This window comes from Gymnogyps californianus, chromosome 1 (assembly GCF_018139145.2).
Source record: "Gymnogyps californianus isolate 813 chromosome 1, ASM1813914v2, whole genome shotgun sequence".
NCBI classification, from domain to species: domain Eukaryota; kingdom Metazoa; phylum Chordata; class Aves; order Accipitriformes; family Cathartidae; genus Gymnogyps; species Gymnogyps californianus.
The window spans coordinates 217,431,063-217,457,486 of NC_059471.1; the positions used below are offsets into that span (position 1 = coordinate 217,431,063).

At 47.7% G+C, this 26,424-nt stretch overlaps 1 protein-coding gene across 1 annotated transcript in view; it reads left to right on the plus strand.

Annotated features, from left to right (window-relative positions):
• The first annotated feature begins 1,034 nt into the window (after positions 1-1,034).
• The window catches only part of FBH1 (F-box DNA helicase 1), a 30,477-nt gene continuing 5,087 nt past the window's right edge, over positions 1,035-26,424 (plus strand). The window contains exons 1-16 of the mRNA XM_050913452.1: positions 1,035-1,134; positions 2,645-2,809; positions 4,848-5,419; positions 6,796-6,926; positions 9,223-9,358; positions 9,607-9,797; positions 11,527-11,640; positions 13,301-13,395; positions 17,865-18,033; positions 18,867-19,095; positions 19,957-20,044; positions 20,740-20,826; positions 21,959-22,095; positions 23,708-23,807; positions 23,982-24,103; positions 25,880-25,955. Of these exons, the coding sequence (XP_050769409.1) occupies positions 1,125-1,134; positions 2,645-2,809; positions 4,848-5,419; positions 6,796-6,926; positions 9,223-9,358; positions 9,607-9,797; positions 11,527-11,640; positions 13,301-13,395; positions 17,865-18,033; positions 18,867-19,095; positions 19,957-20,044; positions 20,740-20,826; positions 21,959-22,095; positions 23,708-23,807; positions 23,982-24,103; positions 25,880-25,955 (2,422 nt within the window). The 5' untranslated portion in view covers positions 1,035-1,124. The remainder of the gene's footprint in view (positions 1,135-2,644; positions 2,810-4,847; positions 5,420-6,795; positions 6,927-9,222; positions 9,359-9,606; positions 9,798-11,526; positions 11,641-13,300; positions 13,396-17,864; positions 18,034-18,866; positions 19,096-19,956; positions 20,045-20,739; positions 20,827-21,958; positions 22,096-23,707; positions 23,808-23,981; positions 24,104-25,879; positions 25,956-26,424) is intronic.

Here is a 26,424-nt window from a genome sequence, read left to right on the forward strand (position 1 = left end):
CGGGAACATTTCTCTCGGCCCCAACAGCGTTATCCCCCACGCCGGGCTCGTCCGAACCCGGAAGAGCTGCGCCATTGGGCAGCGCCGGGTGTCCGCGCGTTCTCTGATTGGTCAGTGGGGAGGGGAGGGGCCGGCAGAATCGCGCGGGCAGCGGGGAGGTGGATCCGAGCGCGTCAGGAGCGGAGTGAGCATGGGGGGGTGTGGGACGGACGGACCCCTTCCCCTTAGCAACGGGGGCGGGCCCTTGGCAACGGGGGAGGCCATAGCAACGGGGGTCCCTTGGCAACGGGGGGGGGGGAGCCGAGCAGCGGGGCCCTTGGCTGAGAAGGGGTTAGAGAAGGGGCTCCCTCGGCATTGGGAGGGGGACCCTTAGTAATGGGGGGGCCTTGGCAATGGGGGGATCCTTGGCAATGGGGGGGGCCTTGGCAATGGCGGCGGTCCTTGGCATTGGGGGGCCTTGGCAATGGGGGGGACCTTAGTGATGGGGGGGACCTTAGTAATGGGGGGGCTCCTTGGCATTGGGAGGGGGACCGTTGGCATTGGAGGGGGCCTTGGTAATGGGGGGGCTCCTTGTTATTGGAGGAGTTTTGGCATTGGGGGGGGGCTTGGCAATGGGGGGGCACCCTTGGCGATGGGGGGGCTTTGGCAATGTGGGGCACGGAGGAGGAGGGCCCTTGGCTATTGGAGGCAGCAGGCCTGGGGCAGGGGCTGGCAATGGGGGGGCTGTTCTGGGCCAGTGTGGGGTAGCCCTTGGGGGGGCCCCTGGGCTGCCGGGGGCCTCCCTGTGCAGGTGCCATGCTGGGGGGCACAAGGTCGGTGCATCCGTGTGGGGAAAGGGTTTGGAAACAACGCGTTGGGGGGACGGGGAGCAGCTCCGACCTTCTCCTCCCAAATATTTCTCGTCCCCCTTGGAGCTTCCCCCGTCCTCTGCGGCTGCTGCTCATGGCTGATCCGTTCACTTCCAGCTGGAGCGTCTGCTAGTGGCTGATGACCTCCGCTCCCCGTCACGTTCCTTACGTGATCGAAGCCAGAAACGGTGACGGGGCCCTGCGACACAGCCTTTGCTCAGCGCTTTTGTGTCTGCTGCTGTCGCCGATGGAAAATCTTGGCAAAAGGGAGAAAAGATGAACGCAGGTGAAGCCTGAGCGGGTCATCTTCTTGTGTTGGGTTTCTGGACTTGAGCTCTGTGCCGTGGTCCTGGCACGTCGGGGGTTTTGCTGTCCTGGGGCGGGGGAGCAGAGGTTTTGCCCCCAATCCTACATCTGATCTCGCATGAAACCTTTCCGTGTCCGACAGCTCCAGGAATGGGCACAGAGCCAGTACCTCGGCTCTGACGTTTGCCAGGACTGTGTGCTTAAGAGAATTGGGGCGCTTCAATGATCCATGCTGTTTAATCCAATACCATTTTTAAGTAGAATCATGGAATAGAATCATAGAATCATTTAGGTTTGAAAAGACCCTCAAGATCGTTGAGTCCAACCGTAAACCTAACGCTGCCAAGTCCACCATTAAACCATGTCCCTAAGTGCCACGGGACTGTCTTGCATTGCTTTTTTTCTTCTGCTTGCCTCATTTGCCATGTTTTCAGGAACATGGGATGTTAGAAAACAACCTTCCTGGGGAGCTCAGCAGGTGCTTTTAACGCCTCTCTGTTGAGCTGACGTGGATGAAAAGGAGGAAGCAGCACAATGAAACAAACTGACCCTTGGATCCTGCTGTACGAGATCAGTCGATTACTTTCGTGGCTGCCATAAACATGTTAGAGGAGTTTATCCTACGCAGCACGGTGTAGTAATAAAGTAAAACCGAAACCCCGTGAGCAGTGTTTCCTGGTAATTCTCCTATCAGAAGGCAGCCCATCCTGTGCCGTGGTTTCAGGTTTCTTGTGAGCATTTGTGATAGAAGCAAGTTGCATCGTTTGTACTTTTTCTGCTGGCCGTCCCGTGTACAGAAGAGAGGAGCTCGTGCAGATTTCAAGTGAAGTTTTCTTAAAATAACTCTTCAGATAGTTTTGTGCTGCTTCTGAACTGTCCTTCTCGCGGGGAAGAGCTGTGCTGCGAGTGGGTTGTGTTTCCTCCTTAATGGAGGATCCCAGCTTGGGTCTGTTTGCGAGAGGCTCAAGTTTGTGTGTTTGAATGTTGGCTCTGACTTTCCCCAGGCAAATCGCTGTTGTCTCTCGCAAGGGGTTGTGCAGTTCAGCCTCCGCGGGCTTCCTTGGCTTCTTCCTAATGACACTTTGCGTTTACATGAATGCCTGCATCTGCTTCCTCCTTGTTACGGTATTGTAGAGAAAGCCGCAAAGCTTGCATGGATTCTGATTTTACATCGTTCTCTTTTGTTGCAAAGCCTCGTACAACGTAGGAGTGGGGTCCTGGCGTGCAGTTGCTGTTGCAGTGACGGCAGATGTGTCGCCTTGACGCGATGCATTGCCCTCCGTAGCATCTCGCCAGAGCGTTGTACAAGCTTCTGCTATGATTTATTCAGAGAAACTCTTGGCTAAACACTGGGACTGTCCTATAAAATTTCTGAAAAGAAACTGTGTACTTATGCCTCTGTGAAAGGCATGGATTGTATATTGTTGTTTGCTAACAGTTTGGTTTTGGGGTCTTTTTTTTTTTTTTTTTTTTGCATGTTGGCAAAGCAGTGAAGCGATTCAAAAAAACGCACCTCACGGCCGATGACTGCGAAGCTCTCGCACGGAGCGCGGAAGGTTCATCCTCCCTGACGCAGCCGTTGAGTCAAAGACAAAGTAGAGGAGGTGTAAACAGGGGCCTCCATCCCACCCACCGGACACGGAGACATAAAGGAGGTACACTGATTGCCAATACTTTGAAGGCTGAGGGATTTGGGGGAGAAAAATGCTAATGTGGTGTGGAGCAAAAGGGTGTTCTGTAATCCATCGGCGAACTTGTGCTGATAGGAGAGTAATGCCAGGCGAGGTGAGTGCAAATAGAAGAAATTGGTCGGGTTTGAGTGATGCATGGCAAAACTGGGCTTAATCTCTGCCTCCGCAAAGCCAGGTGTCAAGAAAAAGAGCTACCTTGACTGCTTCCCTCAATGGGGGAGCGAGTTTGCCTTCGCATGTGTGTTTAGTCTCTCCTCGCACCAGAAATGCCTCCGTGTCTCTGTCGTTGAGCTGTCGGAGACTACCTGGGGAGAACAGCAGCTCTCCCTGAGGAACGCTACAGCCTCTGCAATTAGGCACTATTAATGATGTGACTCCTGCTTCTAGATGCTCTTTAGGATAATTATTAAGTAATAATGAGCTGTCTAGTTATATAGGACTGCAAAAGTGTTGTTGAGCACTTAACAGATATTACCGATCTTCGACTTTCCTGGGAGTGGGAAACATTGTGATACACAACTCGTAGATGTGGGTCTCAAAAGTGCTGAAGCTTTAGGGGGCTTTTGAGGATTTATAAGACTTTGAGCTAATCTGCACACGACAGGCCTCAGGGCTCGAACTGAAGGTGAAAGAGCTGTTTTCAAATAGCTCATGGTGCAAGGTTAAAGGCCCAGCCTCAAAACCTGTGTAACGACAAGAGACACTAAACACATGTGTAGGCGAGGAGACAGGTAGAAAGCAAAGAAGAAACATCCTGAGTTATTCCTGAGCTCCTGAGTGGAAGGTTAGACTTAGGAGCATTTTGGTGTTTCCCTGGCTGGCTTGGGAATCCCTCTGTACCTTGGTGTGAGCTGACTCAGAGAACGTCTGCTGGTGAGCCAGGACAAGACACCAGAATCCTAGACTCCGTGCTCATAGACGTACTTTTCCATTTTCATATCGGCAGTATCTTTGGCTAGCTCACTTTTAAAAATCTAGTAATCTTAGATGCTCCAGGTTTTAGGGTATTGGACTTGGACATTAGCAGGGGAGCTGTTCTTTTTAAGCAGCAAGTGTCTTGCAAATCAGACCTCTTGAAGCTATGCCTTCATGAGCATCCAGAAATAAAATGCATTAAAATCAGCAGTAGCTGCTTGTGATTTTGTTCTTGAGTTGCCTCTTAGCTAAGCATCAGGATATGTTGCAGACTTGGAGCTGGACAGAATGAATACTTTCAGTGCTGGTAAGTTTAGTCTGTGTGCTACATGGACTGTGTGGCTGTCAGAGGAAGGAGAGTTGCCAAGTTTCGGTTTCCTTTATGGTCTACAGTGCTTTTTGACGTTGCAGCCAGGAAGTATCTGGCAAGAAATGGCTGTTTATCCTCTTAAAGGCATTGGTCTCTCTTATACTGTGGTAGGAGCAGCCTGCTAGAGGCTTGGTGCTGTGACCTTCTCATGGTGCAGAGCAGTAGTTAAACCCTGAAGCTTTTCTAAAATCTTAGTGTGCTTCTCATTCACCGAGTTAAGAATAATAAATAACCACTGGGAGCCCAACCTCAGTCTGAGGCACACCACAACAACTCAAGTCTCGCATTTTGTTTCCTTCCTATTTCTTTTTCTTTGGCTAGTGGAAATATCTCCCATGAAATTTATTGTGGAGCCATGTTTCTGTTCAACATGCATCTGCTGTGTTAGGTTAGCTAAGGATTGTTGATCTGAGAGATTGTTACGCAGACCATATCTTTTTCTAGAAGCTAGCGGAGGTGTCAGATGTGCCTTGACAGTGCGCAGGTTATGTGGACAGTGCAAAGAGATGAATGTTGTTCTGTTGACTTCCGTAGGTTGCCAGAGAAGCAATATGAAGCAGGACAGTTCACCTGTAGTAAGCCGATACAGCTGTGAGGAACCTCGTGGAAATAACTACCACCTTACACAACCTCTGGTCTCCTTGTTAGCTCAGTTAGGAGCAGTGCACTTTGTGCTTGTTTCTGTTGACTTCTCTCATGCTCTTCCTCTTTCTGCAGGCCAAGGGCAGCAGAAGAACATCACTGATTACTTCAGGATCTGTCAGACACAACGAGTAGGTGCCGGTGGGATGAAGAACAGTAGGATCAAAGAAGAGCTACTGGATCCCATCTTCATGGAACCTGATGATTCCTTCAGCAGTGTCTCCGCTGTGATGGAGATCAGCAATGGTTCCTGCTCCTTTGTGGAGGATGAGGACCTTGTACCAGCTCCCAGGGAAAGCTCCAGAGAATGGCCTCTGTCCACTGCAGCTGCAGGCGTTCACAAGCCAGAGCACGATTTGTGGGGTAAGCCTGAGAAGAAGCCAGTGGTGGTTCATCCAGAACACAGCCAGATCAAGCAGGAACGCAGCCAAATCAAGCAGGAACTTGATGATATGGAAATCGAACCAGTCCCTGATGCGCACTATGGCCTCCTGGGGACTCGGAACTGGGAAGTGCCTCAGGGAAGTATTGACAACCTGCCTATTGAAGTCCTTAGGAACATCTTTGCTTTCCTACCAGTGACTGATCTGTATCAGAACCTGAGCCTGGTGTGTCGCTGCTGGAGGGAGATAGTCAGTGATCCACTGGTAAGGACTGCTGTGATATTGATTTGAGCCTGTTCCTTCTCCTACTGCTCTGTTCTGTCCTAGCCTTATGGCTGCATGTGTTGCTGTAGGAGCATCCATGCTGTATCTGTCTCTCTTTGTTCCTTCAAATCCCTTTATTGTTCCCTAATGCCCATCCTTTCTTATGAGGTCTTTTGTCATTTTTTGGTCTTCTGGACCACAGCGGCATCTTCAGATGCCAGCCTGTATCAGAAGATCAATATTGGGGCAACTTCCCTCGATGCATTCTTCCCATGCATGGGAAGAGAGCATCCTGTAAGACTCCACAAAATCCCCCTTCACTGTTTTCCTTGCAGCCTTTTTTTCTGACAGGGATCATGCAGGAAATTCTGGCTAGCAGACTGGGCAGTGTCCTCTCGTGGCCGGTGTACGTCACTGTCCCCCAGCCTCTGTGTGTGTGCGTGGTGTCTCTTGTAGTCAAACGGGTTTACAGGAAAGGCCTTTAACTCTGTTTTTATGGAGCTTGGTTCATCTGCAGTCAAGGCCCTCGCAGTACAAACAGTCGTGAACCCAACTGGCAGTCGTTTTGGCCGCAGCGAGGATCTCTGCATTTCAATTAAAGGTGGCTTGGAGACTGCTGGCACCACTAGACTCGCTCACCGTTCACACTGGAAACACTCAGCTTGTACGAAGAGGCTGTCTCAGCCTGACTCAGAGTGGTGGGGGACTGATCGCAGCCCAAATTTTTGTGGGGGTCCAAGTTCTTGTTCATGCCCTTCCGATAAATTCGGATGGGTAAGGCTGGACACAATGCAGGAGGTGGCCTGCACTTTGCTTTATCAGCACAGCATGCGTGCTTTGAGCCTGAAGAGCTAGAGAGATGCATAGAAAATGCATGCATTGAATGCTCAGTGTGCTCAAGTCCTCTCCCAAATCTGGTCTTCGATCCATAACACAGCCTAAAAGGCAGCGTCCTGTCTGTTTTTACCAAAGTCGTCCAAACAGCAGGCTGCGGGAGGGTAGGGCTTCATGGACACAGGGATTTTAAGCACTCAGGCCCTGCTCAGAGCAGATCTGTGCAATAGTGCTGAAAATATCCCCATTCCTTTAGTGCTTTGATGTTTGAAACTGAACCAGCATCACCCTGTTCCCATCATTCTGGAAAAAACAGCCTTTTATAGACATGTTTGCAGGCTATGAGGAACAAGTCTTTCTCTCTTTCCTCTGTTTCCTCTTTCCTTCCCCATCTCATGCTAGGTACCTGTTTCCATCAAGCTACAGGGACTTTTTGAACTCCAGGTCTTCTTTGGAAGTCACGTTGATTAGCTTATTGCCAGAAGAAACCTATTTTCCAATGCTGTGAGATGAAAGATGGTGGTATGTGCTTCACATTCTAGTTCATTCCTTGGAAAAAGCTGTACCATCGGTACCTAATGAAGGAGGACAGAGCGCTGCACAGAGTTGAACAGGTCTTGCAGGAGTTCGCCATAACAAAGGAGCAGGAAGGATGTGTGTTGGGGCTGATCAGGTGAGTCCACTTCAGCACTTGACTTTGTACCTGTAGATCCTCAGACCTTCCTTGCTTTGGGTCTTCTTCCATTTTATCCCGTGAATTGCCAAGAGAGAAATGGGTTTGTCTTCTAAATAGGTGGGAGACGTACAGGAAGATGAGGAAGGAGAAATTGTTTTAGCAGCAGAAATCACTAGTAGGGTTGTAGAAATAGGTAAAAAACTTTCCCTTTCCTCTTCTTTGTTCTGTTTGGAGCACATGATCATCAAATTATAGAATCATTTAGGTTGGAAAAGACCTTTAAGATCATCGAGTCCAATCGTAAACCTAATGCTGCCAAGTCCACCACTAAACCATGTCCCCAAGCGCCACATCTACACGTCTTTTAAATCCCTCCAGGGATGGTGACCCAACCACTTCCCTGGGCAGCCTGTTCCAATGCTTGACAACCCTTTCAGTGAAGAAATTTCTCCTAATATCCAATCTAAACCTCCTGTGGGGCAACTTTAGACCATTTCCTCTTGTCCTATCGCTTGTTACCTGGGAGAAGAGACCGACCTTCACCTCACTACAAACTCCTTTCGGGTAGTTTTAGAGAACGGTAAGGTCTCCCCTGAGCCTCCTTTTCTCCAGACTAAACAACCCCAGTTGCCTCAGCCGTTCCTCAGAAGACTTGCTCTCTAGACCCTTCACCAGCTTCGTTGCTCTTCTTTGGAAGCGCTGCAGCACCTCAATGTCTTTCTTGTAGTGAAGGGCCCAAAACTGAAGACAGTATTCGAGGTGATGTACAAGTAGAGGATGAAATCTGGAGAGAGAAGGTGGAAAGGGAATCTAATTGCTGTCTTCCCCTGCCTGATGAGGGGCTGGGGAGAGCATGATGCCAGACTCTTCTTGGAGGTGCACAGTGAGAGGACAAGAAGCAATGGGCACAAGTTCCAGCATAGGAAATCCAGTTAGATATTAGGAGAGTGGTCAAACACTGGCCCAGAGAGGTGGGGAATCTCCATCCTTGGAGATGCTCAGACCTCAGCTGGACAAACAACCAAACCTTGAAGTTGTCCATGCTTTGAGCAGTTGGCTTCTAAAGTCCTTTCTGCAGCTTCCGTGATTTTGATAGCGGGTGAGAAGTGATGGATAAGTGAGGGAGAGGCTGCAAAGCCTGGGGCAGGGATAGCCTTGTACTAATGTCTGAGGAGATGGAGAAGCTGAACGTGGACTGGGAAGAGGGGGCAGAAGAACAGTCTTGGCGGTGGCCTTTTGACTTGGATGGTGTTGCCTCTTGGAGGGCAGGGAGATGGTTGTTGCACCAAAGGAGGAAAGAGGTGAGGAGAGCCTGAGCAAGAGGGTGTCAGCAAGCAGCTGCTGGATTTGGAGGCTCAAAGGAAGGTTTCAGAGATGGACCTGTATGTCAGAGCACAGCCAGGTTGGGTACAGCAACTGAGAGAAGCTGCCAGGAGCTCCAAGACAAGCGTTAGGTGACAAAATCAAAAAAGGCTGGGCTGTCCTGTCACTTGCTGCCTTCTGGCACCTGACAAGAAGCTTGGGAGAAGATGTTACGTGGTTGCTTCCTGCAGGGTGACTATGCTGGGGAGAGTGAAACTCAATTTAAGCGTGCCTTTTAGCATCCCTTTATATTTCAGGATCGGTCATGTCAGCATTGCTTTTCCATCTCCTGATCAGCCAGGGTCTCAGAGAGGCTCAGCATCTCCTGGGTTTAGCTAAAATGGAGGGTGTGAGATTTGAGCTCTTCTTCCTGGTCCCTCCCATCTCCAATGTATTTTCTTCTTTTCCTTTCCTGAAAGGCTGCTTTCCTGGACCTGTACTGACTTATCAGTCACAGCTCAGCAGCAAGCCCAAGCCCAAGACGGGTCCCTGATAAAAGCAAGTGCTCTGTTCAGATCTCTGTAGTCTAGAGGGCAATTTTGTATGGCAGTTAGATGGTGCAAATCAAAGTCGAATTGGGTTAAGAGCAAGGTGGATCCGTCTTCTGGAAGGAGACTTTGAGACAGCCAGAAGGAACTTGCAGACTAAGGGCTTGATGCAGCAAAGTATTTAAGCACATTTCTGTGTAACAGAACTGGGAATTACTTGTCTACATGGCGCTCGGCACAAGAACGGGTTGAAAATCCAAGTTCAGGACCTTGCAGCCTCACTGCTGAATGCATCCGGTCAAATTTGCGGGGCACACAGCAAGGCATGGTTAAACGTGCTGCAGCCCGGACTGATGATACTTTGGAGAAGGCATTATTTACTCAGAGAGTAAACTCACTTGATAAGGCTTCTTTGCAAATGCTGCTGTTCCCGTTCTGCGCAGGTGCGTGTCTGCCGTACCCACCAGATGGAAGGTAGATCCCCATGCGGTTCTCCAGTGTTTGAAGAGTCATCACCTCTTCTCAAAGGCTGAAATCTGCGTTGTCAACAAACTGCCGCATTTACAGAGCAGGACGGGGGTAGGTTTAACAGTTATTAACTGGTTGATTTAACAGGTATAACAACAGCTGGTGCTTTGAGGTCATATCTGCCCTCCTGCATCTAAAGATTTTCCCTTTGGGGTGTTGTTTGGTACTATTCAGGGTGACTGAAGAGGATTTAACTATTCCTCATGGCATAAGTGTTTTTTCAGTGTTGAAGCAGGGTTTCCCCACTCCTAAAGGCTCAAAGCTTTTTGCTCACTCTTTCTTGTTGTTGCCCATACCAGCCTGAGAACGCGTGGGCCATAATTGCAGTCATGGTGCTTTTCTCTGATGACGTCAGCGACATCCAAAAGCTGATGGCGTGTCTGCGGAGACCCTGCTCTGCCCTCTCTGTTGTGGAAGTGACCGAGACGCTTTACTGCATAGCAACACTGCTGTACGCAATGAGAGACAGGAACATTGCAATCACGAACAGGTAAGGAGTGGAGAGATGCTTCCTGCTTGCCTGCCTCGTTCTAGCCATGGCGATATGTAATATATACAGTGAATATATGCTCGTGAACAATTATGTTCCTGTTGGTTAGGGCTCTCCGGTTCCTCAGTGTGTGCAGTTCGTCAGGAACAGTGTGCACATCCCTAGATTTTTGCAGAAACATTCAGGAGCGTTGCCTTTAGATTTGCTTTAATTCCTAGACTGTTTCATAGTCTGCTTGTTTTTCAGGAGATAGTGTTCAAGAAAAATATTTTTTTTTCAGAAACAAAAGCAGGTTTTAAAGCAACTATAGAAATTTTCTGATTAGAAATAGATACATATCAGCTGCAACAATTTAATTCGGTTATTACCTTCCTGAGACCAGTTACTTACTTCATTCCTCTTAAATGATACTCCAAGTCCTGTGGGCTCCCGCTGCATGTGCGTAGCGATCCATCCTGTGCCTTTTGTTCACAGAGGTGCCTGGTAATGCAGGTAAGAGCCCGCAGGTTCCTTCAGAATTGCAGTGAGGATAAGGAGATAAGGATTAAGGACACATGTAAATTCTTCTTATGAGAAGACTGGAAAGGAACTGCACTGGAAAATGAATTTATAGCCAGAAAGAAGATGGTTCTGTAAGCTGCCCTCTGTGAGGTATAGTCCAGCCTGTGTTAGACACAGGAGAAGGGTTCACCCTCTGCTTACTCAACCATGGGCCATGTGCTCAGGCTACCAACCAGGGAAATCAGGATGCTTGTTTGGCCTGTTAGTGATTGATAATTGCTGGCTAAGGTCGTTAACTTGAGTAAACGGCTGCTGAAGATGTGGCAGGCAGAGGGTGTCGCTTGCTAGCAATGAGAGCTCATGGTCAAAGTCACCCACGTCCCATCACCATCTCCTTGAACAATCTAGACTAGAAGAAATAGAAATGACCAAGTCTCTTCTGCTGTTATCTCTTCAAACCCCCCAAGGTTTGTAATTTAGGGCATAAGGAGGAAATACATCCTCGAGGAACTGTCTGGTACCTATTTGCAGCTCTTAGAGCAACTAGTGAGTCTGAGCGTGCAGGTCACCTAATGTGAGACACGAAGTCTGTCCTGGAGCGTGGCCTGGGGTGGCAGCTCTTAGGTCACAGGAACAAAGCTGCACTAAAAGAGGTAAAACCACAGTGGTGTCAACCCTGATGTACAATGAAGGTTAATTTTAAACCAGCTGTTGCTGATGTAATTAAAGCCGCAGAGTCGCTGTGCTCCTCTCTTTGCAGTAACAAAGCACCATGAAGTATTGTCAGAGCTAACACACTTGTACAAAATCATGATAAGACAGTTGATGAAACTGGTTCAATTTAGAAGCCTGAACTAGCCCCACATTCTCTCTCAGACTCCCCCAGACTCTGTTGCTAATAGTGGTTCAGGAGAGCAAAAGGATCCTGTGGACTCTAATCCCAGGTCATGTTTGCATGGCAGACCCTGAAACACAAACCTGGCAGGAGCGAGAGAGAGGCCACGAACAGAGCTGTCCCTGTGGTGCCTTTGCAGTCACTTTTCAAGGCAGAACTAACTGCATTTTAAAATATTAATAGTGTCTCCTGCAACTCCCTGAGCGCTTGGAGCTTCGTGCATCATTCTGTTGGAAATGTTGAAGATATTAGCTGTCTTTTAGGTGGCTGCAGACATTTAATTTGTTATTGATGATTTTTCAATGATCGTTTCTCTTTTGTCCTTTCTACCAGGATCCATTACAATATTTTCTACTGCTTGTATCTGATGGAAAATGCTTCTGTAACTACGCAGACAGTAGAAGAGGAAACACTGGCGTCGTGCTGCAGACAAGACTTATGGTCCGGGTAATGCTATTATAGGTGATCCGAGCAATGCACCTAAGTACGCAGGGCCCTAGAGGAGTGCTGAACCTTGGAGAGGGAGCAAATGTTTCACGGCAGGGGCTGGTTGACAAGACTCTGAGATTCATAAGGATTAGTACAAAACCTTATTCTGCTCCTTGCCATCTTCTCCCTGAATTCTCAGAGGAAAACCAGAATCAGGCCTTAAATCTGTAAAAATTGAATTACCAAGCACTGACTGAATTTAAAAGTCATTATTCACTGATGGGTCTGTGTATCGGTGGAACACAGTTCCGTGCGCTCCAGTGTGATGGCCACTGAAATTTCACAGAGCCCAAATCACCCCAAAATACCCTCCCAAATCACCATTCTCCCTATGGATAAGGAGCTCTGGAAGGAGGGGAGAGTACCTGCTTTAATTTTAACAGCTTGTTCCTCTAGAAATGCAACCTGCAGTCAGCCAAAATGGGGGTTGGCTTGCTGGTGACATTACTGTAGCGCAAATAATGCAGCCGTTTGTTTATGAACGCTGCTTTCTGTGCACGAGAGGAAATGAGATGCCAGTCGCAGGATATTGATTTGGCTCCTGTCTTCTGGATCCTGTTGGATAACTGTTACACACTAACTGTTTTTTTTATATCTCTCTCTCTCTCTCTCTCTGTTATAAATTAACACTGGTTGGTAGCTTGCTGCTACCAGGATGGTAACGAGTGAAACGCTTTCCTGGCCTGTGGAGATCCAGGCTTGGTTCCCCTTCTGCTGCAGTTACCCTGGGTTGAGTAATTTAGTTTCCTTGTCCTTACCTACAGAAGGGGAACAGTAGTGCTTTCATCCATCACAGAGGTCTAGCAAAGATAAATCCAATAAAATCACTGATGATCCAAGGTACAACAGTGAGAGAGGTCATAACAAAAAAAAAAAAATCAAAGGTAAACAGATGTTCGGTTTCAGTGCTTCTTGTTTTCCCAGCCCTTTCGTTCTACCCCTTCATTTGAAGTCTTTTTCTAAGCAGATTTTGCTTGTTCAGTAAAAGATGCGTCCTGGGGGCAGCCGTCTAACTGCCAGCTGTGAAATGTCAAGGATACTTAAACAAGGCTTTCCACCCTTACGCATGGTATCGGGGAGGACCCTGTGCAAAGAGACGGTTCACACTGTTGGCTAATTACAGGTTTCAGACCTTTATGAATAAAACAATTGCATTCCAGCCGGAAGCACTGAATGCCTTTCTTAATGTTAATCAAAGCTCTCAGCTCCCCTGAGAGGCAGGGATAATTGATCTGTCCTACATGCTGAGAAATCGGAGAGCAATTTAAGGTACATGCTCTCGACAGCAACAAAACACCCCAAACCCAAATCGCTGTTTGTTTTCAATAAGCCTAAGGAGCTGGGGTGCCAAATTCATTTTTAAAGCATGGCGTAGGGCCCTTGAGAAAATCTTCTCCTATGTAACCTTCCCCAAGGTTTACTTTTTATTTTTGCTATCTCCAATCTTTTCTGCTTTTCTCATTTGCGCAATAACCAAGTTGGTGTAGTGCCACCTTCCTGCTTGTGGGATGGGATCAATCATTCATTAGTTTCCTTCTGCTGTTAGTTGATTTGTTTGTTTTATGTGGGAGGATTTATTTTCTTAATTCCTTTCGCTCTGGTTTTTTTCTGTTTTTAGTAGCTGGTCTGAAGTAAAGCTGACCCATGAACAGCAAAGGATTTTGAATCACAAAATTGAGCATGGCCAAATAGTGAAAATTATGGCATTTGCAGGTAAGAGCCAAAAATTATGTTGTAAGAATGAATGCACAACCTCTAATTCTGCTCCTTCCCTCTCTGCTGCTTCTGTCCGAGGAACTGTGTGGATGCCAGGGGGATCAACCTGACTTTTAATCAATACAAAAATTCAAAGCAAACTTTTGCAGAGAAGTAGGAATGGGAAGCATGGTGGTGGTTACTCCCATGCAAGCTGGATAAATGTCGTATTTGGACACGATACCGAAACTGAATGGTTGGGTGCTGTCGATGACTGCCCAGAGCAGCTTGTCAGGGAACCCAGGAGAGGAGAAGCAACTCTCCGTGTGTTGCTTAGCCACGTGCTGAGCCTGTTTCTCAGTGTTGTTGTCCACAGGCCACTAGACGGAGTCGCTCTTACTTGTTTAGATTTAGCATCCCTGTAGGAGCAACACAAGCCAAGAAAACTTCTGCACTTGCGCACTGTTTTGAAAAGGGGAATTGCATGAAGTCGAGGGAGCCTATTTAAAAAGAGAAGTAAATCGTCTCCCTCCGCTTTGCAGAGAGTTTCCTTTAAAGACACCACACTGGGGGCTCAGAGCTAATGCACGCTCTCTGCCAGAACAGACTTGCAACAGGACATGTACAGCTAAGCACCACAGTACAGAAGCTACTAATAGTGCTGTTTCTTACGTCTGTACAAAGTCTCCGTGTCCAAATGACAGAAGAGGGAACATTCATGAACTCTGAGAGGTTATGTGTCACTGCAACAAGGCAAGGCAGAAAAAGAGCTTGAGGAACCGCTGGCAAAAAGCATAAAAGACTCGTAATTCTTCTTCAAACGTGTCGATGAGGATGCTTGCCAAAGCATCGGTTAGCTAACTGCGGTGTAAAGGATGCCTTAGAGTGAACGATGCGGTGGCAGAAAAGCTAAATGAGTTTCTGCATCTGTGTTCCTCGTAGAGGGTCTTGGAAAGGACCAGCCTCAGGATCCTTCTCTATAGGGGGTCCACCAGAGGGTCGGTCTCACATTCACATGGGAAAGGTTGCGGATGAAATGTGCGTTGGTACTCTTCATGTCATGATCTGGATTGCATCATCCAGGAGATGTAAAGGAACTCAAGGGTGAAGTGGCTGAACCAGTAGCTGAGTGTGACTTCTTGCTGAAAGCTGCCATGGCAGTGGAGTTACAGGGCGACGTGGGAGCAATCTACCAGCGAGCCTGTTGCGGATGAGTGATTTAGGATCCTTAAAGAATCTGTAAAAGTGTGACATAACAGAGTTCGATGGCAAGGTTCGCTCTATTACTTACTACGTGGCAGAAACATGCAAAGGAAAATCAAGTTACAATCGATTTAGAATGATTTGCACAGAGATCGGAGATGCAAAAAGGTGAGGAAGACCCTCCCGTTGAGTCACGAGGTTCAGAACGGACCCCCTTGCTTTCTAAACTCCTTCTCAGAGATGTGTCTAGGCGCGGCTGGATCCAATCTTAGTCCCAGACTTGGTCAATTGTTTATGGCTGAGGGAATTATATGTGCACCATCAATCCTTTATATCACTTAGTTAGGATTTCGAAGTTTAGCATGCTATTAATTACTTACCGATCCGTCCAGGCGTCTGGTGTTAGTTCACTCCGAAGTCTGAGCCCTCGGTTTCCCGAAACAGACTCTCAGGCATCGAGTCTTATAAAAATAAATAGTTTAACAGAGCGGTACAGCAGCAGGGGCAGCTTGAGCTGGGTGCCCCCAAAGGGGAGGGGTGGGAGGAGGAGAAGGAGAGGAAGGAAGGAAGGAAAAAGAAAGGATGGAAAGAACCTGAACAAAGAAATCTCTGGGCAATTATACCCTTACAGACTATTCACCCGCCCCTCATGCATTCTTCACGCTCCCTTCACACATCTTCCGTGCCCTTTGGTCCAATACTGATTCTGGTCTGAGATCTTCTGACCCCTTATTGGATTCCTTCGCTGTCTCCAGGCAGGCTGTTTGCTATCTTGTCGAGTTGCAGGTACTGTTGATGGTTGTAGCCTTGAAGCCTCCTTATCTTCTGATTTATGCTGGCTCTGGAGGCCCCTGTTTTGACTAAGTAGGTAGACGTTCAGTAAATCTAAGTGAAAGTTTACAGCTTGTGGCCTAAGATTTCAACAAATCTAGCTACTCATGCTGAGTAAGTAAAGCTAAGCAAACAGCATGCTGAATTACACAACATTATCACTTCAAGTGATTCATTCTTTTTAAAACTTACTTAAGCTAAATGACTAATATTCTTAACATTGAGAGGCGTACCTGCTCCAGGGGAGAGTTGCCTGGCGTGCGGTCTAGTTGCCATCCAGGGAGAACTCAAACTGGGCTCATCCAGCAATCTGTCGTTGGTAAAAGATCTCGTTGCTGGAGATCACCGCCATGCAGCCACGCTGCCTAGCAAGGAGAGCTCAAAGAAGGCTCACTTAGGCTGTCATATTTATGGGATAAAGCGGTTGGCTCGTTGTCAAGTTGCGTACAATGGGAGAGGTATGCACGAGACTCCTTGTACCCACAACTTTCCCTGTGTCGCTCTGCTCCTTTGTGGTTTTCCTAGGGGAGTTCTTGGCCTGGCTACGGCTCAGGCCTTTACCTCCTTTGGAACCTGTACCAAACTGCTGCTGGTTTGGTTAAGGGGGGCCGAGTGCATCCATCACAGAGCCCGATATCTGTACCAGGTGTATTGGGTTTGCGTGGCAAGGTTTTGGTAGCGGGGGGCTGCAGGGGTGGCTTCTGTGAGAAGCTGCTAGAAGCTTCCCCTGTGTCCGATAGAGCTGCTGGCCAAGGCTGAGCCCATCAGTGACGGTGGTAGCGCTTCTGTGATAACAGATTTAAGAAGAGGGAAAAAAAAAACTCGGGGCAGAACAACAGCAGTGGAGAGAAGAGTGAGACTATGTGAGAGAAACAGCTCTGCAGACACCAAGGTCAGTGAGAGAAGGAGGGGGAGGAGGTGCTCCAGGCGCCGGAGCAGAGATTCCCCTGCAGCCCGTGGGGAAGACCATGGTGAGGCAGGCTGTCCCCCGGCAGCCCATGGAGGTCCACGGTGGAGCAGATCTCCACCTGCAGCCTGTGGAGGACCCCACGCCAGAGCAGGGGGATGCCCGAAGGAGGCTGTCACCCCGTGGGAAGCCCGCGCTGGAGCAGGCTCCTGGCAGGAGCTGTGGCCCCGTGGAGAGAGGAGCCCAGGCTGGAGCAGGTTTGCTGGCAGGGCTTGTGACCCCATGGAAGGGACCCACGCTGGAGCAGTTCGTGAAGAACTGCAGCCCGTGGGAAGGACTCACGTTGGAGAAGTCCGTGGAGGACTGTCTCCCGTGGGAGGGACCCCACGCTGGAGCGGGGCAGAGTGTGAGGAGTCCTCCCCCTGAGGAGGAAGGATCGGCAGAGACAACGTGTGATGAACTGACCGCAACCCCCATTCCCCGTCCCCTGCGCCGCTGTGGGAGGACGAGGTAGAGAATTCGGGAGTGAAGTTAAGCCTGGGAAGAAGGGACGGTTAGGGGGAAGGTGTTTTTAAGATTTGGTTTTATTTCTCATTATCCTACTCTGATTTGACTGGTAACAAATTAATTTCCCCAAGTCGAGTCTGTTTTGCCCGTGACAGTAATTGCTGAGTGATCTCCCCGTCCTTATCTCGACCCATGAGCCTTTCGTTATATTTTCTCTCCCCTGTCCAGCTGAGGAGGGGAGTGACAGAGCGGCTTTGGTGGGCACTTGGCCTCCAGCCAGGGTCAACCCACCACACCACGCAAAATGATAAAAGATCCTCCTGGTCCTTATGGGTGAATAGTTGGTTAAAAGCCAGGAGGCAAAAGTAGGAGCAGATGGTCAGTTTTCTGCACGGAGAGTGGTAACCGCTGGAGTCCCGCAGAGATCTGTGCTGGGACCTGCTTTGTCCCAACATTCACGAGTCATCTGGGAGGAGTGGGCCCAGCAAGGTGGCAAAGTTTGCTGATGCTGTGTCATCGCTGAGGATGTGAAAAGGGGCAAAGAAGGAAACGTGCAGAGCCCTTCTTGTCTCAGGTTTCTGTTGTGATTGGTACTCCACGAGCGAAGCAGCTTTGCCATGAGGTGTGGACAGTGCTGTCCTGCAGCAAACTGGAGTAAAAGAGAGCAGTATTAGTGGGAGATCTGACAAGGAAATGAGCTCGTGAATCATTCAAAAGAGCAATTTTAACATTTCATTTACCAAGCTGTCTTTCAAGAGAACGAGTACCTTCACGTATGCTCAGACTTCTAGAATATTGGGTGATAAAATGATTTTTTTTTAAAAAGCTTTTAGGCTGCAGACTGTAATTTTTCAAAGCTGCTTTGCTCCACAGCTTCTGCTGATTTCAGTTGAGTCAGTGAATAAATTCCCATTAGCTGCAAATAGTCCTGCTGTGCAGTTAGGACAGCAGGAGGGGAAGGTAAAGCTGATGAGAGGTGTGCGGATTCGTTCATTCCTGATTCTGGATGCTTTATTGTTTACTTTCTTCTGTTCTTCAGGTACAGGAAAGACCTCAACCTTGGTCAAGTATGCGGAGAAGTTTGCTGATCTGAATTTCCTTTATGTGACGTTTAACAAAGCTGTTGCAGAGAGGGGAAAAAGTGTCTTCCCCAGAAACGTTACGTGCAAGACTTTCCATTCGTTAGCATTTGGAAGTGTCGGCAAACAGTGAGTGGGGATTTTAGGTTCCTTCGTTGAAGGCCAGTGGAGCAGGGAAAAGACATGGCAGGAAAGGAAAGTCTGGTTTTGAAGTAAGCCTCCAGGATTTGAGGAAGCAAAAATAATAGGGGAAATTATCTTTCACCTGCTTCAAGCCAGACTGTGATTTATGGTTTCCGAATTCTTTCAGATCGGATGGGCCAGTGATTTTAGCATCCGTGTGAGCTGGGGGAAACAGACTGATTGCCCTGCTCTGGCATAGACTGTGCTGACATAAGCCCCGTTGCTGTTTTGGGCACTGTTCATCCTGCCTGTGTTTATAGCCAAGGAGCACTTCACAGGGAGACAGAAAGCCACTGAGCATGGCTTTTTCCCATTTCCCATTTACACTTCAGCAGTACAACCACTCTAAATGCTGCTTTTCTTTAGCAGAGGGGGGGGTTTCTTAACCTGAGTTGTTCTAATGATACAGTTTCTGGCCCATTACGTTGGCACATCTAGAACTGCAGACAGAAGGGAAAACGAGCCATGACCTGGAAGAAGAGGGAAATCCTCTTACCTGGCTCTGAAAACAATCTGTAATTGCAGGGGTGAATGATGGGAATATCTCTGGCTCGATTTTTCATCTATAAAATCTATAAAATGAACAAGTTTGTGCTCCCACCAGGATAACTATATGCAATTTTTAAAGATATTCCATTACTAGGTCAAAGTCGGTGTATAAAACAGAGCTTCTGCCGTGTTAGCGTGCAACAGAAGCAAAAGTGAGCTTGCTTTTCCAGGAGGCTTTTCATGTGTGTTTCGACATGTCTCTCTCTTATTTTTTATCATCTGTGGCACAGCTATAAAGAAAAAGGCAAGCTGAACTTCTCCAAGATGTCAGTTTATTCCATCAGTTACCTTATCCAGAACCGCGAGGGACAATCGCTCTTCATAAGAGGGAAAACAGTCTCGCAGACCCTTGAAAACTTTTTTGCCTCTTCAGATGAAGAGATCTGTGAAGAGCACACTCCTATTTGGTTCAAAAATACTCATGGCATGAGAGAATTTGTCAGTCGAACAGAAAAGGAAGTGAGTATCTGAGATGAAGCAAGACTTGGGCCGCAGCATTTAGAAGGGGCTGTAGTTATCCCACACCCCTCATAGTTCACGGGTATTTGTGGTTCAGCTGTAAAAACTGACTGTCAAAATGTATTTTTCCTCTGGTGACAAATCCAAAGGAACTGGCGTCTGTTTGTTCTCCCTGTTTGCACAGCTGGTTTCTAGAGAGGAGATTATTGTCTCTGCTCAGTGCAGATGTTTCTTCCCTGCAAGGAAAAGAGAGAAGAGATTGCATGTACTTACATGAGTGCCTGAACGGCGTTGTGATATTACATGTAAAGACAATAAACATTTTTGTAGTTATTTTGATACGCAGAGCCAAACCCAAAAATTCTCATTTAGAGTACATTCCTCTTAGCAACACTTAAAGGGTAGCACTGACATTGCGAACAACGTGGGCTGGAGTTGTGGAGAAAATTAGCCTTTCTGCTCCGCATTGTTCACATCCGATCAGATCCAGTCCGGCCAGCAGAAATCCAATTTGCAGTCGTTATTTCTGGCAGGGAATGACTTGACAGCCTCAAAATATTAAATACCTTTAAGCACCTTGCAAACTGTCCAGAGAAGCCAAAATAAACACAAAGTCTGTGTTAACGTGCAGAAGTTAGGGGATGCTGTATTACACTGTCCTAATAGCTGAGCCAAGGAAGTGTTCTTTTCAGGGGGCTGCATTTGGAAAAGACTGTGTTGAGGAGAAGAAGTTAACTGGTGGTGACACAGAAGAGAAGTAGGAGGAGAAGGGCTTCAGAGAAGCCTTTCAAGATGTGCTGTGCCTGGACTGTTTTTCTGCTCAAAGCCATCTACCCGGACCCTTCTGTTTTCTCTTTCTAGATCAATGTGGAAGAGGCGAAACTGATATGGCACAACATGAAGAAGCTGGATGAAGACGTAGAGAAGAAATACAAGATAACTTGTGATGGTAAGAAAGTACAGATGTCAAATGCCTTCAGATAAAGAGCTGTAGTAGAAAACTAAACGGATTCATACTTCTTACTTCTGGCTGTGCACCAGGTATGAGCATCAAAAAGTATAAAATTCCTGTTCTCCTGCCACTAGCTCACCAGGGAGCTCAAAACAGGCCCGAAGCCTGGAAGTTTGTTCATTTTTCCTGTTTGGCCTCAGAAAATGGTGGAACTATTCAGATGTGTGTGATTGGCAGCAAAATTGTAGAAATAATGGATGAGACAGTGGGCGAATGAGTGCTAACAACAAGTGTTTGTTCCTTGCTGCTGCTGGCCTGTCCTTTCCTCTTGCTTCTTAGCACGTGTGCAGATAGTGCCAGAGGTAGCTCGTACTGGGGAAAACCTTCTTCTTTGTCATTTTCTTTGTGCATTAAGAGTTTTGGAGTCATCAGCAGAGCTGCCTTCCTCCAGTGCAGTCAGGTTGTTTTGGGGTTGGTTTTTTTTGTCCTTCGTTCAGCCAAGGGAGACAGAGCAACATCTGGGAGCAATAGAGATTTTTGCAACCCCTCCAAATGTCATGCAAATTCCAAGCAAGAAGTAGGGCCAGAAACAGTTTGGGTTGTTTTTTTTAAAAGGGACTTGTTTTAAAGATCACGATGTTTTATGATGAGAGAAATACCCTCTCACTGACGTGCCTTGTTCTTTCTCTTAGGGTATTTGAAACTTTGGCAGCTCAGCAAGCCTCAGCTCTCAGGGTATGATGCCATTTTTGTTGATGAAGCACAGGACTGCACTCCAGGTGAGTGGTGACAGGAGACAGAGCTGCCACCTTCCTAAGCACTGTACAGAGAGGATGTTCGTGTGCTCAGGGGTGTCTGAGAAGTAGCACAATTCAAAAAAATTCTGCCCCTCAGCTGTAACATTATAACTCATTTGCTTGGTTCCAGATCTTTGCAAATTCAGTAAGGCAGCTTGTAAGCAGGCTACAAGAGTACATGTGCATCAGCTTGAGGGGTTGCTTTCAGATGCTGTGGGCATCCAGACATGCCGTCCAGACCCTTTTGCTATTGCTTTGCTGCTGACAGAGAAAAACAGAACACCGGCATAGCCAAGGACATGGTTTATTACAAGAGTGGCAAGACATTGAATGGTTCAGCTCTCAGAACAGCCGAGCTGCTCCATCCCACCCCGGCACTGGGTGCAAGTCTTGCCCATTTCTTCCACCACCCTGGGGATTCCTGAGTCACAGAGCAGAAAGCTGCTGGCTTTCTTTGCCGGGGATATGGGGAGTAGCTCTCTGTTGCAAAGCAAGTTGAATCAGTTCTGCGAAGGGATGTAAGTGGACCAAACTGTGTGCTGAGGAGCAAAAGAAGGGGGGCAGAAGAAGGCCTGGTCTTCGCAGCGGATATTAAATCAGCTGAAAGGCTTCATCAGACCATCTCCCACCGGTACTCACTGGAGACCTGGTCTTGTGAGTGTTTGGCTGTGCTTTTGCAGCTGCACGCGATGCAAGCAGTTGCTCTGCCAGCGTCACTGAGCTTTGGGCAGGCTTGGTCGAAGTGGACCGAAGGGCTTGCTGAGGTGAGCATTGAGTCACTGTGCACACGTGCAGCGCGTCCGGGTCACTGGGGATGGGTGGTGGATTCGTGCTGGGCTCACAAGTGTGGCATTAAGATGCTGTGCAGCTCCAGTCCAGGCAAAAATACCATCAGATTAAAATAGCGGGAGGATGTTTGCAGAGCTCCCAGTCAGCTGTGCGCTTCCCTTTGCTTCTCCCCAACCTGTTGTCTCCTGCAGCTGTGTTGACCCCTTCTTAAACGCTGCGAGTCATCAGGCAAGAGATCTTGCCTCTGTACAGGCAAGAGATATTGTACAGTTCATGCTTGGTTTGTGTGCAGGCTCCCCCTTAATGCTCCGATGTTTTTCTGCAGCCATCATGAATATTGTGCTGTCACAGAGATGTGGCATAATCCTCGTAGGAGACCCTCACCAGCAGATCTATACCTTCCGAGGCGCTGTCAATACCCTCTGCTCAGCGCCTCACACCCACGTCTACTACCTCACCCAGGTAAGATGAGGATCTCCTGCTGTCCTTCCCTGGACAGATCCCTAATGCAGTGGAAAATGTTTCACATCCTTTTTCAGAAGGCATCTAACAACCAGACTTTTTGAGTTTGTCACCATGGAGTGTTTGCATTGCCTGGATTAGTGGCGTGCTTTGCTGTTGACACTCGGCACTGCAGAGCTCCTTTGTGCCTCTTAGGGGAGTGATCCCATCACTAGGAAAGCCTTGTGGCTTGAAAAATGGGTACTGGGGTAGAGACCTTATATATGGCTTATTTCAAGGAGATCCCCTCTTTTCTGGGTTAGTTCTCAGCTCCAGCTGAGTGGGCAGGGGCAGATATCCTCCTTGCTCATATTGCCAGTCAGTTACAATGGTGGGTCCCATGCAGAGAGATGAAGGAGCTAGGAGCAAGGAGATGAATTTTGTTCTGGCAGTGACCTCCTTGAAATAAAACTGCATTGATTAAGGAGGACATATTTGCTGGCTGTACACACAATCTTTTTTTCTGGCTCTGTACGAACTCCGGCATTGCCGCCTCTGTCCCACCAGCGCCCCTTTGTCCGTGATATCTCCTGCCCTGTTTGTCTGCCAAGGGCGTAATTTTCTCGAGCAGCTTCAGCTGATCGGAGTTTGCCCTGGAAGAGAGCTCCCGCCTTCTTTCAGCACAAGTGATGCTTGTGTCTCCAGGCTGGATAACCTAACCCGCTGCTGTGCCACCTGAAAGCTCATCCTGATGAGTTTTTTGGCCTGATTAGCCGCATGGCTACGCAATTCTCACAGCTAATGTAAGGGAGGAACTATCCCTTTGGGAATCCTTGCAGAATGAATCAGTTTAACCCGCGATACAAGCTGCAATGCAACCAGCTCCTAAGCCAGAACGCCCATCCACCTGAGCTGCCTTTTCCCCTTGCACCATGCCAGCCTTGCCAAGGGGCTGGAGCCAGGGACAGGCACGTAGGAACGGGGACTGCCTTTATTTGCAGTGGCACTTCATGTGATAAGTCTTGGGACCAGCCTTGCATCACCTCGCTTGTGGAGTTTTTTGGGTAACAAGATTTTCCGGTTCTCTTTGCTGGTAGAGGTGTTGTGCTCAGCCAGGCACTGGTGTTTTTTAATCACCGTGTTAGTGAAACTTGATTAGGGTTTTGACCTTGCGATGCTTTGACTGTTGGCCCCAGAGCTACAGGTTAGGAAACCATAAGGAGCAACCCTTATTGCTGCTCCGGTCCGTCACCTCTCCGGGAGCCCAGCAAAGTGAGGGACCTGGCTCCTTTCCCACCACCTCTAGCCCCTGCCCTGCTGCAGGATGGATGTGCCATGTCGCGTTAACTTACTGGGAAACAGTCTTGGCAGTGGCAGCTGTTGGGGTGGAGAGGCTGGAAACCACGTTTTGCCCTGTATGATAGTCCCATCTCACAGCACAGTTCCTATCGCCTTGGGTTTAAGAATGACCAGGATTTCTAGGAATAGTCTGGGGGGATTTGGGTGCTTTTTCTAAGAGCAAGGTTGTCCAGAAGGTTGGTGGGAATTGCATAGTTCCATATATAGTAATACTTTTGTAGGTTCTAACAAGTTCCTCTTCTTTTCCTGCTGTTTCCTTCATTTTTCCACGTAGAGTTTCAGATTTGGTCCTGAAATAGCTTATGTTGGAGCAACCATTCTGGATGTCTGCAAGAAGATCAGGAATAAGACATTAGTGGGTGGAAACCAAAAGGGTAAGTCGTGTCGGTGCATCTCTCGGCTCAGTCAGCTCTGTTCAGTGACTGGGAGTTACAGAGCTACTGCATAATAAACAAAGTGTCTCAGGATTAATCCTGATTTATGAAGATCTTTGGTTTTAGATACCTGCTTTCTGACTGCCCTGGCTAACTGGGAATTTCTTCGTGCAGGTGATGTGAGAGGCAGCACAGGAGGGAAGATAACGGTCTTATCACGAAGCAATTTTAACGTGTTTGAGGATGCTGTGCAACTTATTGGAAGAGAGAGACCGATTAAAATACACGTGATTGGGGTAAGGGGAAATTGCCAATGTGTCTTTCACGTCCCAACTTCAAATCCCCAAGCCTCTTAGCGCTTGTAGCAGTGACACCTACGTGTGGCTTGAAATAGGTGTAGCTGATCTGCTGTCTGCAGCACCCAGGTTTAAAACTAATATTCAAGGAGAAAGCAGCAATCTGTTGTGGCTGGGGAAGAGTTATTTGGAGCAGCTGTTCTCAAATCTGTGCAGGCGAGGCTCCCGTTTTTAGGTTCATCTGTCCCTTTTTTTCATCGGGCTCAGATGAGACGGCAGCAGCTCCAGTCGGCTGGATGGGGCAGGGGCAGGCTGATATACGGCTGTAACAAGTCGCTGCAAGTATTTGCCGGCAGTGGCACAGTGTTCCTGCATTAGGGAAATAAAAATCAGCTGTAATTGCAGGCTGAGTGTAAAAAGCAGTGAAAGGCAGTCGGCTGTGCCCTCTGAGAATAAACATTTTTCAAGCTCTCTTGAGAGACGAAGACAACGGTTGAAGCTGAAGGTGACCTTTGGGCTTGGAGATGCCCCAGAGGGCTGTGCTGTGCTCATTACTCATTTCCAGTCCTGTGATGGTCTTGGTCCCTGTCTCGATACACCCAGGAAAGCCAGGGAAATTGGTGCACCAGCCTTTTTGGTGAGGGAAATAGGGATTTTCAGCAACGCCGAATGTTAACTCCTTGAGGGAGCAACAGTTCTGAGGTTTGCACTGAATTTTTATCTGCAAAAAGCACCCGTGTATCTGAAGAAGGAGAGTGTGCGTGTGTGCGCGTCTGCAGAAATTCACGGGCTTGAATTGCAGGGAGGTTTTAATAAGGCTCCACATTTCAAAAGCCTCAGAGGAATCATTAGTCTTCAAACTCTGAATCATCAATACCTATGATTTAATTCGCGATCTTGTTCTGCACCCAGAAACATAGAACCACAGGAACAGTTGTCCTAGTGCTGAATGTGTTTGAGGAAGAGCCTGGTCTTTTGAATTTTAGGCTGATATTTTAATTTCTTTTTTGCACTGGGAAACTGCATATTACAATGGAATGAATGTTTGAACTGTCTACCCAGTACCAAAATCCTTGTCTGCCTTTGCAGTTTGGAATAAATCTAAGTTCAGACTGACGCTTCTTTTGATGGAACAAAACAAACTGAATTTGGAAACAAGGGGGAAAAATACTTTCTGAAAGTAAAAAATGGTCAAAGCAAAGCCTTTTGTTTCAATTCACATACAGTCAGTTTAGCAAGTTTATCTTCATTGTGGTGGCCCATCGCTTCAGGAAAGAGGATGCAGTTGTGCCTGGAGGTGGCTTTCCCGCAAAACAGCGTGGAGTCAATAGGCCAGCAGCGTTTATGGCACAACAGACTTTTAAAGTTCGTTTTAACAAAGCAATATGCAGCTATTAAAAGCTAAAATGACCAAAACCGGAACCTTTTTTTTTGTTAGCAAAAGAGAAAACGTTATAGAAATCATTTTTTTCTTTGAAAAGCCTTTGAATATAAAATTCTGCCGTAGCTCTGTTATAATGCCAGTCAGACAGCGTCCTGTTCTCTTCTTGCTGTCCATCTGTCCGTCCGCAGAGAGGGCTGGATCATTGCCTTTTCAGCTGCCTTTGCTTGCGCTACGGCTCCAGGGATTTCAGGAAGCCAGCTCTGCATCTTCAGCATGTTTCCCTTATTCCCCCCCTCTTAACACCAATAACGACTGGGCCCTGCTAGCTTATCTAGAAACTCTAGACAGCACCTTTACTCCTGTATATCAAGAGAAGTTATTGTTTGTTTTAGGGGCTTGCCCGTTTTGGCCTGAGCAGAATTCATGATATTTGGAAGCTCAGTCAACCCGCAGATGAACGGAAAAAATGTGAGTATGTCCTTACCCTTCTTTCTGTGTGTGATCCTCCCTACAGCGGCACGGATTTTTTAGGTTTCGCTGCGGTGATGGAAAGTAACACGCTTCTTGGTGTTTTATTTTATATTTCCTCATGAAGTTACCTGTTGAAAACTGATTTCTCAGTGGTAGCGTCATGGGCTGTGCTATTTGGGCTGCTTGAGTGGCTGGTGTTAATACCAGAAATGCCAAAATTGTGGGGCCTGTGTCATGCAGCCCTCCCCAGCTTTCCGCTGCGATGCCTTATCTTGAGTGCAAGAGCCCAGTAAACTCATAGATTGGGATTTTTTTCCCTATGTTTTCTCATTTGACTTCATTTTTCATTTGTCTTGGGCTTTTCCTGTTTTGTTTTGTTTTGAAACCTGGTGTGTTGAATCCTCTATCACATGCTTTCTTTTCACTGGTGGATATCATTTAGGAAATAAGTCATTCATTTAAACCC